Source organism: Mizuhopecten yessoensis, unplaced genomic scaffold, assembly GCF_002113885.1.
Source record: "Mizuhopecten yessoensis strain PY_sf001 unplaced genomic scaffold, ASM211388v2 scaffold9253, whole genome shotgun sequence".
NCBI classification, from domain to species: Eukaryota; Metazoa; Mollusca; class Bivalvia; order Pectinida; family Pectinidae; genus Mizuhopecten; species Mizuhopecten yessoensis.
The window spans coordinates 284321-297340 of NW_018407955.1; the positions used below are offsets into that span (position 1 = coordinate 284321).

At 35.2% G+C, this 13020-nt stretch overlaps 1 protein-coding gene across 2 annotated transcripts; it reads left to right on the forward strand.

Annotated features, from left to right (window-relative positions):
* The first annotated feature begins 82 nt into the window (after positions 1–82).
* LOC110457572 (membrane-bound transcription factor site-2 protease-like) lies at positions 83–12658 on the forward strand. 2 transcript variants are annotated; one of them, XM_021508904.1, is made up of 10 exons: positions 83–519; positions 1408–1677; positions 2516–2619; positions 3474–3720; positions 4108–4288; positions 5049–5149; positions 7612–7626; positions 9010–9205; positions 10294–10369; positions 10771–12658. In XM_021508904.1, exons 1-10 carry the CDS (start codon positions 445–447, stop codon positions 10988–10990), a joined length of 1485 nt encoding a protein of 494 aa, XP_021364579.1. In that variant the 5' UTR covers positions 83–444; the 3' UTR covers positions 10991–12658. The 2 variants fall into 2 exon arrangements, with proteins under 2 accessions (XP_021364579.1, XP_021364580.1); XM_021508905.1 differs by lacking the exon at positions 7612–7626 and having other exon boundaries at positions 84–519.
* Positions 12659–13020: the final 362 nt, after the last annotated feature.

Genomic DNA, 13020 nt, shown 5'->3' on the forward strand with positions numbered 1-13020 from the left:
CGACCAAAGGAAGCGTTTAGATAACTATGATTTCTGACTCGTTCCCAGCTTCAAATCCCACTTATTCGTTCCCATTGCTTCCGGTTTCTCGAAATTATCCAATCAAACTTCAAAACGTATTCTTTTCGAGGCTAATGCTGACCTACATCTTCCTGAGCAAGCGCCTGGCATGAAAACAAAACACACGAGGAAACAGTTTTTGCCAACATTTTTTTTCACGAATCTTAAAAATGAGAGAGGGATAAAGAGTTACGTCATCTTGATTTCTTACATCCAGCCTCATCAATCATTGTCGACCAATGTGTTGGAAAATGAGTTAATGTTTATTTTCAGAAATGATTCAAAAGGCCCTTGTTATTGATTAAAGTAGCACATGTTGCACATGAAGTGCTATATATATATACGAGCTATGCACGTGTATGATTTAGACAGCGTGGAGTCATTATGATACAGACGACATGGATTGCACTTGTCCTGGGAGTTTGGTCGTCCCTGTATTTACTGGACGCATTTCTCAAGGTAACCATATTTTGAAGACTACCCTTATAGTACAGGGATAGACCAAAGTGACTAGATCTATATTGCCTTTTTGGTTCCACTGCGACCCCCTCCCCTCCTTCTAGTAAAAGAAAAAGAAAGAAAAAAATGTATTGTCAGCGTAAATTTCAAACCCCATGATGATAGGTAATATTTCATGACTCCAATTTAACTTTGACGTTGAGATATGAAAACTGAAAATATTGAAAGTTAAGCTTTTAATTTAAAGAATACAGAACAAATTAAATTTAGTCTTTTACATGGCATTGAGGCTGATGCATTCTTGAAAAATTCATCAACATTATAACATGTCAATATATTTTATAAGCAAATTGAAATGAATGTTACAAAAAAGTACATCTTTTATATTTATGTACATTTGTACCTTGATCATGGAGGGGAGGGGTGGATTTCTGTTTTATTAGCTATTGAGAGACATTCTAGCCACAGGTTCAGATCCTTCAAACTAACATATATATTATATTGGTCAGAAAATGAGCTGTTCTTAATTTAGTAAAGTGGGGGAAAAGGCAATGAGGAATTCACTCTAGCTGATTTGTAAAGGTTTAACAAGACATCCAAAAGATCATAATTTTAACCCCATGAAAAATCATATTTCAAGCTGAAACACATTGTTGTGATATGTTAATTGAATTAATTAACTGGTAATTTAATTTTTGATATATTGCACAGCAAATTTAATTCACTGTGAAATATAGCATTAAGGCTGATAATCCTTCATAAAAGTATTTTGACATTATGACATATCAATTTCTTTCAAAACAAACTATGAAAGTTCTCAATGGTTGAATAATGATTATCTCTAGACTCGTGCTGTTGTTTAAAATTTTGGTGTTTTCTGTTCAACAGTCGCACAAATCCTGGAGCAGACATTATATCCACTTTTTGGATAGGACTGGTCTGGCCATCTCCATCTGTCAGCTACGATGGTATTCCACATTCCTCAATCGCACATTTCTGCGTATCGGCCAGTGGCGCCCCAATTTTCTGAAGGTATGGTTTACCTGTGGTGTGGTGTTTGGACTCTTGGCCATGTTGCTGTCCACGTTCCTGCTAACTTTACTTGTAATCAACACCTTCCGGAAGCAGCCTGTGGAGCAACAAATTCTCACCCCTGTTGTAAGTACACAAGTTTTTACCTGTGCAGGTTTCAGGGCAAGAAAAGACTTACTGTACTTCATGATCATAAAATATAAGCCATCTAATCAAGGGGCTCTGCAGGATCAGAGTTTACTTCTGTATCATCTGATAAGGGAATATTTGGAGAAGCCAAAAATGATCTGCTAGCAGTCTGTTCCCATTGCAGCACTTGTAACTTCTAATATATATTTTTTCTTTTTCTTACCTATATGTAGCTACTCCCTTTATCAGCAGTGTCTCTCTGTGCACATCTTGTTTGTCCAGTATCAGAATCACATGATTGGATATGGAGTGTCTGGATGTTAATACAAATTACATTAGGGTACATTTAGTACCATTTGATGGTACAGAAAAATAAAATATGTCAATAAACTACCTGCACTGACAGGTATGCAGACATCTGACAAAAGGAAAAAACGAAATAGGCATTTCAAATGAGCACTGCCGTGTTGAAATAATACAGTTAGGATTTCTTAATCTGACATCATCTTTTAGATGTTTTACTTCCTGGTAGCGATGTGATCTGATTATACAGGGCTATATGGTCATTGACAATATATAAGAGTAAATAGGGTATTTGTTAACTTTTCAAAGAGAATTTTTCACGTCTGATATACTTTCTTTGTAACATTAGAAATAAATCCAAATTCGTTGTATTTGATACAAATAACTTTAATTTAATTATAAGCAACAGTAGAGTTAGCAAATAAAACAACAAGGAAAAAAATACCCTGAAAAAAATCTAAGTATTGTGAAACAAATATTTTAACAATAAGTTTTAGGTATTTTTTATAAATATTTTTATGATATTCTATAGATGCCAGGGATAAACTTACCAGCCAGCCAGGTATCTTACTACCTGCTAACACTGTTAGTGTGTGGCATTCTACATGAGGTGGGGCATGCTGTGGCAGCCGTCAGGTAGGTATAGACTGCTGTTCAGTTGTGTAAAGGAACATGTAACTATAGGCCTTCCATGGTTATCTTGTCAAAGCTTCCTCTAGATCTCCAATACCCAGGTCTTAGACAGTCCATGATTCAGCGTATTGTATTTACCAGTATTGATTGAAAAACTTGTATCGGTGTTTATAAAATTATAATTTCATAATAATATAAAAAAAAACACAGGTGCTGGACACACTCATATGATGTGTATACTGTTATATGATACTGTATACACACCTCATATTAGTGTGTCCAGCATCATGTGGTTTTGATATTATCATCAAACAATAATTTTATAAACATTTATACAAGTTTTTCAATTAATACTGGTACATGCAATACGCTAAAACATCTGATATAATATTTTCCCTCTTGTAATGAATGTCATTTTAGGTTGACTGTTCCATTGGTAATGACATGAATACTAAGGGTATGCATTTGGATCTGTTTTGCATAAAAAATTCAAAGCTAAATATTAAACAATATAGATGAATCTTTAATCTAATGACAATAGTATACACCTGTCTGTTTCGAATGTATAAGTAAAACCTTCATTTCTTAATGTTAGAGATTGTTAGCATACCATTTGAACATGGATAATTTTATCTACAGCAGCAGAAATTTTCTTTGGCCACGCAGTTGTTTTCTTTGATACCTGGTGATTTTAGTTTTTATGAGATAAATATCTTGTGTGTCCCTCTTATATAACTGTTTATACACTGAACAAACTGTACTATACTTGAAATCATAGATCAGGTATAACTTGATATGATAACTGTGAACAAAACATGACACCTGTTCAGTCTGTGCCAACCTTTTTCTCTCTCCAGGGAGCAGGTACGTGTGAACGGCTTTGGCTTGTTCCTGCTCATCCTATACCCTGGTGCCTACGTCGATTTGTATACTGACCATCTACAGGTTGTCTCCCCCATACGACAGCTCAGGATCTACTGTGCAGGGGTTTGGCACAATTTTGTCATAGTGATATTTTCTGTGATTATGTTGGTCCTCCTGCCTTACCTCTGGGTACCTCTGTACACTGCAGGAAATGCTGTGGCCGTCACCTATGTTACCGAGGTATGTTGAGGCAGCATCTTATTTCAGGGACAGAATCTGAATAAAATGTATTAGGCTTGTAAGTTAACAATTTAAAATATTGTGTGTCAGCACATCCAATTATGATGGGCAAAAAAGAATTGATGCAGATATTAGTACTGTGCAGCAAGAACAAACCCATAATACAGTTTAAACTCCATAGTTATGTATGTTGTTTCAAAGACAATTAGACAAATTATTGAGGTATAAGAGTGTAAGGATTTATATTGTTCTAATTGTGTTAATCAAAATGTAAACATAATATGATCATGTCAGTTGCATTCTTAAGATAGGCTGTGAGTTTGGATAGGGCATGTACTAGTCATCAATAATTTCTCCATTAATAACCTCTGACCCCTACCTGTTCAGAATTCAGCTGTGTCTGGTCCACGTGGTCTCAGCGTAGGGGACCCCATCACCAGTGTCAGTGGCTGTCATGTGCGTAACCTTGACGACTGGACCAGCTGCATCAGTTTTAGCATGAGGGAGTCTTCACTTGGACACTGTATGGCGATCGACCTTGTGAAAAGTCTCGACACCAAAGATCGAAGTATGTTGTTGGTAGGGCTATCACTGTAAAGTGAATTGGAAATCCGGTGTATTGCAATGCACAAGAATATAGGTGATAAGTTCACTATCGGTCACCTTATAATGGGTGAATGGTGGTGTAAAACATTTCTGAAACCTTCTGAAAACCTGAGTTTGATAGTAATTGCAATTCTGACTGCACTGTTTGATCAGTGTCAGTGTTTCTTCTGGGTTTGGAATATTTTGCCATAGAGACTATTGTAACAATTCATGTGTTGTAGAAAGGTTATGTATCACAACCAGTAAGTGTTTATGTCTGATGTTTCATTGACTAGTAGAGTACACACCTGTCACCTTCGTTAGACAAATGACAAGTGAATTAGCGTATGTACCCAAAGGTTTAAAATATGCAGGAGTGGGCAATATAAAATTGAAGTCTATTCGGATACGCTATAAGTGTATTACACTTAGTTATTATAAATGCACGACAATTTGATTCTGCTATGGTCATGGATGTGCCAGATTACCAGTTGTGATATATAAGCTTTCTTCAATACATACTTACTGAAACCAACCTGAAGAAAATGTTTAAGAAAAAAACACCATATTGTCTGTTTAATAAAAAGAATTAAATGCATGCAAGTTGACAGAAAATGTATTTAACATGCCCAGGTTAAACTGTGATCACGAGAGATCATTCATTATACCTCTAATGTTTCTTTTCACAGTATGATTTTGGTAAGACCAGCAATTACACCTTTAGAATTTTCTTATTTTTACAGATTTATCCATATCTGGCAAGTCAGAAGCTTTAGACTGTTGTAATAGCACCAGCAATACTCACCTGTGTTTTAGATTCCATGTCAAAACCTCCCCAGAAAATGTGAGTCTTTTTATTAATATTTCATAATTTTGAAATAACAACTCATGACATTTTTTTGCTTAAATTTGAGTGGTTCTAGTATACCCGTACAACACATTTACACACTATAATGTTATGTAGTCCAGACCAGGTATCTGCTGTTCTAGTAAATTATGTGAAATGTTATTCATGTTTGAAATATTTACAGATTGTTTAACTCTGTACTACACTATTTTGTAATCATTTTTCGCTAAATATTTACACATCAATATTGTTTACAATGTCATTAGCATCAACTGGTCTGGACACAGTAGCTACATAGTTCGGTACTAACTCTATCTTTAACCCACAGAACTACCAGAAAGAAGTTTAAGTGGATGTGATAAGTAGCCGATATTTAATGGTTTCTCATTGAATACCATGATTAATAAAATCTTTTACATGTAACTGAGTTAGATCGGGTTATCTCAGTCGAGGGTTGTGTTGTAACCAAATCCCAACCGAGGCGTAGCAGAGGTAGGGATGTTACAGAATCTTAGCCCGAGACTGAGATAACCCGATCTCGCTTAGTTACAGGTAATTGATTTTTTTTAGCACCTTTTAATTCGAAAAGAACTATTCAATCTTGCTAAAAAACATAAGTATCCCACCTTGGGCCTTAAATGATAATGTTCTCTTAACTACTAAAGCTACATTTGAATGCTTCCGCGTAAAAATGTAGTCCATGCTTGCATAGATTACAACGTATTTCACAGTGTAAAAATTAGATTATATTTTATCTACAACATCAAATATCTAACAACATCAAAACTATACATATAACGACAAAACAGAACATTAATAATGCAAATTGTCAATTCAAAGCAGTTAACGTGCAAATGAATACATTGCAGTGTAAAAATTCCCCGACAAAAACAAAATCATTTATTTAAAAGATAATCCAGATGTGGACATCCAGGCAGCCCAGACAGATTCTAGGCAGCCTTGGGCAGCTCATCTTCAGAATCCAGCAAAATTGAAGGCTGTGTACATGCCACTATGTGGATGATACAAATTGACTAGTTTTATCCTTTGATGTACATCAAAAGAATCATGTGGTAACATAATGGTAAAATTGAGGGACTTTGAAGTCGAGTGTTGCTCATCTGTAGTCTTCAAAGGACAGGTATCAGCTTAGCAATTGTTTATTTTACACATGCAATAAATCAGTTAGCTAACTGTGTGCCTTAGATGTTGTAAGGACATGTTCCAAGAGCTTAAATGAGATGTGTATCGAGAGCAGACCTTTGGATTTCAAAGATGTCAGTAGGCAGGCTACTGAAAATTCAAACTCTTATGTATCAGGATCAGGGATAACGCCATTGTACATCACTCTTGAATGTTGTTTCTTAAAATTATCTTCAAAGTATAATTGTAATAGGATTATTGTCCCCTCACAACCAAAATAGAGGGGATATAAGATTCCACGCATATGTACGTATGTTACACTCTTTGCCATCGCTCTAGCGACTTCATTCCTCAACGGAATTGCATGAAGCTTCATTCAAGTGTTTGATATGACAATACCTTGAACAGGTTCGCATTTCAGGTTTCTACGTTGAAGTTCAAGGTCACTTACTATTTTTAGAAAAACTGTCATCGCTCTAGCAACTTCATTACTGAACGGAATTTCATGAAGCTTCATACAAGTGTTTGGAACAGCAATGCCTTGAACAAGTTCTTGTTTTGGGTTTCTACGTTGAAGGTCAAGGTCACTGTTACTATTTTAGAAAAAAACTTTGTCATCACTCTAGCGACTACATTACTGAACAGAATTTCATGAAACTTCTTATAAGTGTTTGGTACGACAATGCCTTCAACAAGTTTGCAATTCAGGTTTGTGTTCAAGGTCAAGGTCACTATTACTACTTTTAAAACTTTGTCATCACTCTACCGACTTAATTCCTCAACAGAACTTCTTGAAACTTGATACCAGTATTTAGTATCACAATATCTTGAACAGTTACTGCGTTAAAGGTGAAGGTCACTGTTACTGTTTATACAAAAAACATTGTCATCACTCTAGCGACTTCATTTCGTCTTACATATGTCACAATGTGTGAATGCGAGGGGATTTGTATCACTTGTGATGCCTTGCTTTTATATTAAACTAATATCAGTGGTAATGAATGTCTATAGCAGTATGTTCATAAAGACATTATACCAAAAACTGTGGTGAGGCAATTTCTTACCAATGGCAAATAAATAAAGAAAAACTTTTTCAATATACATGTTAACTCAGTGGTATAATCATCCTTAAAGAGATAAATTAGGTATAAACACTGATTGTTGATGTAGATTTCATGTCAAAAGTGGGTTTGATTTTAATATATTTATTTTGTCTGTAAAAGTTATGTTAAAGATTCAAGATAAATTGTTATGTTTCTAAAATACTATGAATTCTTTTAACACTGTTAATTTATAAAATGTGTTCTGGTGTGTAGTCGCCTGTGGAGCAGGTATGTATCGAGTGGCTCACTGTAGAAGATGGTTATTGATACAGGGGTGTGATGGAGACAAAACCATTGTCCTGGTGTTGGTCTTTCTCTGGTGTTACTTCTGGCTATTTCTCATTCTTGTTTGATATTTGCAAACTTTTCAGGAATTAATATAGAATCAAAGGTAAAAAACCACCAAGGAAATGAAAATTGTGTTTCATGGCTTAAAAAAGTCAGTTAAAGAATTTCCTTGATATTCATAAATATTAAGGGACCATTTAAAATTAAATTGGTCAACTTATTTTCATTTTAAACCAGAAAGTGTACAACTACAGCTTTCACTATAACAGTCTATCTTTTGTTGTCACCTGTCCTTAAGAATATTGAAGAACGTGGGGAACTGGGACGGTGTCTTGTCAGTAGGTGTTCCTTAAACTGTACATTTAAATAAATTGATATATTGTTATATTCATTTGTATGATTGGAGTTTTTTTCCTTTATTTATTGAGTAATGCCTTAAAAATTGCTTTAACACAGCAGTAAACAAAGTGACAATGCTCGGTACACAGAACCCTTCTGTGGAGGGATGTGAAAAATTCACATAAATTGCAGTTACCTCACTACTTTATTTGGGTTTAATAAATTGTTCTCACTACTTCTCCAAAAGTATTGCATCGATTTTAATGACATTTGCTGCACAGAACTTTTACATCAAGAGAATGTGAATTAAGAACGTAAATACATGATGTCTCCCCAATATTTGGAGTTATGCCCCTTTGTTTAAAAGATTGTTTGTATTTCCTCCATATATAGTATCATACTCTTTTACTTGAAACTTCCTAGAGTGTACACAGAATATATATAAATTGGAGTTAACCCCACTCTTTATGGAATTATGCCCTTTTGTTTTAAAACATTCCCAAAAGATCTATCCCTACAGTTCTTGTTGCAGACAGAAGGTTATTTGTCTGTAATTCTGTTGACAGTTCTAGTTATTTGTCTACATTCTGGTTTTCTACATTTCCTGCATGATTATGGTAAAGGGTCCAGTAAATTCAGTTTGTGTGAGAATATTTCGTTTTTATCCCAAGAACAATAACTTACGAGTTTATTTAAAGTGTCATGGATGTATTTTGTACCATTTTGAGCTGTCTGATGCTATATATGTATTGTTTGCAGTAAAATGTATTGCCTTACATGGGTAAATCAGAAAAAAGGAAAAGCAATTCAAACACTCATGTATAAGCATATAAAATATATATTACTAAACAATTCTCTGGAACTGTATGACATAAGCATTGTTTATCTCCTTGTGTTTTGATATTTAGATGTTTGAGGAGGAGGAACATGTCAGTGGTATTAAGAGCCGTATAAAGAAACATTATATCAATTATTTCTTTTCAGAAATTTGCATGCTTACCTGCACGATCAACAACAGATCGACCAATGTGTAAGTTCCAGAGTGACTGCTACATCCCCAATGTGGATATGGTATGTGTTTACCCATCTGTAGACAACGACACTCGGCTGCTTCAGGTACACCATGGCAGGAAACCTCCCCTCCTCTTCCTTGGTCATCCCCTTGACCTGCACTACTCAGGTAAAGTACCTTACAGAATGACTCGGGTATATACAGGTCAGGTATCCAGACTTGCATTTATACAATACACTTATATATCAAACTTACAGTAAAGAAGTAAGATAGACAAACACGACAATACACAGTCAGACTTAAACAATACACAGATAGGGTAGTCAGACTTAAACAATACACAGGTAGGGTAGTCAGACTTAAACAATACACAGGTAGGGTAGTCAGACTTAAACAATACACAGGTAGGGTAGTCAGACTTGATAATACACAGGTAGGGTAGTCAGACTTCACAATACACAGGTAGGGTAGTCAAACTTGACAATACACAGGTAGGGTAGACAAACTTATCAATACACAGATAGGGTAGTCAAACTTAACAATACACAGGTAGGGTAGACAAACTTATCAATACACAGATAGGGTAGTCAAACTTAACAATACACAGGTAGGGTAGACAAACTTAATAATACACAGGTAGGGTAGCCAGATTTAATAATACACAGGTAGGGTTGAGTCAGACTTAATAATACACAGGAAGGGTAGTCAGACTTAACAATACACAGGGAGGGTAGTCAAACTTAACAATACACAGGTAGGGTAGACAAACTTAACAATACACAGATAGGGGAGTCAAACTTAACAATACACAGGTAGGGTAGACAAACTTATCAATACACAGATAGGGTAGTCAAACTTAACAATACACAGGTAGGGTAGACAAACTTAATAATACACAGGTAGGGTAGTCAGACTTAATAATACACAGGAAGGGTAGTCAGACTTAACAATACACAGGTAGGGTAGTCAAACTTAACAATACACAGGTAGGGTAGACAAACTTAACAATACACAGATAGGGTAGTCAAACTTAACAATACACAGGTAAGATAACTTAACATGTTCCTTTATATAATGATGTATATATTTTAGTGCAAAAGTACTAGGGCAAACACTGCTACAATAAAAAAAAGTACTGCTACACTAAGAATATGTAGAGTCATATTAATAGCCTTTTGTATAGAATTTTGTTATGTGTTCAATATTTGAAGCCTTCTGTATAGACTTTTAACACTATTGTTTATTTCATTTTTTAGTGAGTCTGTCAAATTTTGTACCAAGATTTTCATTTGTGCCTGTTGGATTTCCTGACATGGTGGAAACTTTCAGCAAGTATCCTTTATCTGTTGGCTGGTTTGTGTTGTAATGTCAGGTGATAAATGATGAAATAAGTTGGTAATAAGATATTAAGCAGAAATATGTTCTGAAGATTCAAACAGCAACATGTATGAAACATTGAGTCCCTATCTAATTATAGAGTCATGTATGCAAGATAAGGGTTAATAGTCAATTACACTACATGTATATAAATTATAGTTACTTCTGGAATTATATTATTCATACAGTTAAAGGTGACTGATGTTTAAACATTGATTAAAATGCAATAAAACATGTTGATGCTTTGCTTAACTGCTATGATGTAGTGAATGTAACCTTAATTAGACCAGCTCTGGTAATAAGATAGAATAACACCCATTTGATTGTTACTATGATTTCCTTAACCTTTGCTGAAGATATCTGATATCACTGTCCGGAGCGCTGGTCATCCTCAATGTGGTGCCGTGTTACGCCCTGGACGGTCAGTGGATCTGTAGTGCCTTTATAGAACTGAGTCTACGCTCCACCATCCCCGACAGGGACACACGAGGCATCATCTTCACTGTGATACTGCTCTACGGTACAGGGCTTCTCTTCGTCAATGTTGTCATCGCCATGTGGACACTGTTCTCCTAACACTGGCTGTACGGCCCAATCACACAGCAGAACACTATAGTCATCGTTGTGATCATTGATCTAACATCAAGTTATCACCATCTGGAAACTTCTCCCAACACTGGCTGCAGCGGCCCATCACACAGCAGACACTCTAAAATCATCGTTGTGATCATTGATCTACACTCAGTCATCACCATCAGGACACTGTCAAATGGCCACTGTTCTTCATCGGCAGCGACTATGCTGTTGGTCTACAGTAACGATGTATTGTGATATTTGCTTTGATGCAGAAGTTGTGAACTGAACACGGGTCAGGTGCCCCACGACCCACACTAGAGTTATGGCCCTTTGTTTATATTTCGATATCTAAGATTGTCCAGAGCATGACTTCCTTGGTATGTCATCTACATTCACCTAACTCACTTTACTTACTTGCTGTCTATTATGTGAAGACTGAGTGCTGCACACTGAAACCAGGTCCCATACTCACGTTCTGTACAGAGTTATGGCCCTTCGTAATTATTTGATACCGAAGGATGCGAGTTGCACATTAATTTCACATTTCATGCATACAGTTAACCTGTTATTTTATTACATATTTTCGTACCAATCAATTCTATTGTTTAGTAATATATATTACTTCAGAATTTAGTCATTTAATCCCAAATATTCACTCAGAGCTTGCAGTAATAATAAGTTTGTGAAAACTTTACCAGAATAATTTGGATTAACTGTCTCACCTTTGATTTTGTACATTTCTTTTAAGACCACCATACATTTTTTTCTTTTTTTTGTCATCTTTTTGGAGAGGTTTTTTATGTTTATAAAAGCACATTCTACAAATTAGCAAAACAGAAAATCATTTTTGAAGTTGTATATAGTTTCATAGATATACATCAACCAGAATGTACCTCCATGACAGGATGAGATAGGAGAGCGAGTGCTGTCTGTTGTGATGTATGATAATCTACTGTGTGAACACTGTGTTGCATTATATTTTAATTAGTTGTAAAAGATATGGTTAAATGTTTGCAATATATGTAGCTAGAAATGTGTAGCATTTATCTCATAACAACCATAGGACTCATTACTCGAAAACTGATGGGCTTTTTTCATGATGATTTCATTTCAAAGTTTGCAATAACATCACGGGGCATGATGTTGCGTCTTATTTCAAATTTTATCTCAGAGAAGTCAAACATACATTTAATATAGGTTAGGAGAAATCCTGGATATTGTAACATAAAAAAGTAATGTGATCTGTGGTAAATGGAACAGTCAATCTTGTGAGTTTAGTCATGAATATAATCTACTTGCTGAGGGCTTATTCTTGAGAATTAATTCTATGGGATACAAATTTGAATCATCCTTTATTGGACATGCTCTATTTATAGTGGGGAGCAGAGAGACTTATCATGGATTATCTATGAGTGTAGGGGTCCAAGCAATTGTTAGAATTTGTATAGTGAAGCAGGTAAACCGATATTGTTTGTGGATAAATAACAGAAAGTGCCTCCCTATGCCCCACTTTGAAATATATTTATTTCTTGAATAGCTCTGTATAAACATGACACTCGACATATACAAAACATGACACTCAGCATATACAAAACATGACACTCAGTATATATAAAACATGACACTCGACATATATAAAACATGACACTCAGCATATATAAAATATGACACTCATCGACATATATAAAACATGACACTCGTCGACATATATAAAACATGACACTGGACATATATAAAACATGACACTCAACATATATAAAACATGACACTCGACATATATAAAACATGACACTCGACATATATAAAACATGAAACTCAACATAAAACATGACACTCTACATATATAAAACATGACACTCGACATATATAAAACATGACGCTCGACATATATAAAACATGACCCTCAACATATATAAAACATGAAACTCAACATAAAACATGCCACTCTACATATATAAAACATGCCACTCGACATATATAAAACATGACCCTCGTCGACATAAATAAAACATGACCCTCATCGACATATA

What these genes read in the sequence shown, in the direction of transcription:
- LOC110457572 (XM_021508904.1), top strand. Translation starts at nt 445, where the DNA reads ATGATACAGACGACATGGATTGCACTTGTCCTGGGAGTTTGGTCGTCC. An exon ending in AACAAATTCTCACCCCTGTT is followed by an intron (nt 1,678 to 2,515) that starts GTAAGTACACAA and finishes GATATTCTATAG; the next exon opens with ATGCCAGGGATAAACTTACC. An exon ending in CATGCTGTGGCAGCCGTCAG is followed by an intron (nt 2,620 to 3,473) that starts GTAGGTATAGAC and finishes TTCTCTCTCCAG; the next exon opens with GGAGCAGGTACGTGTGAACG.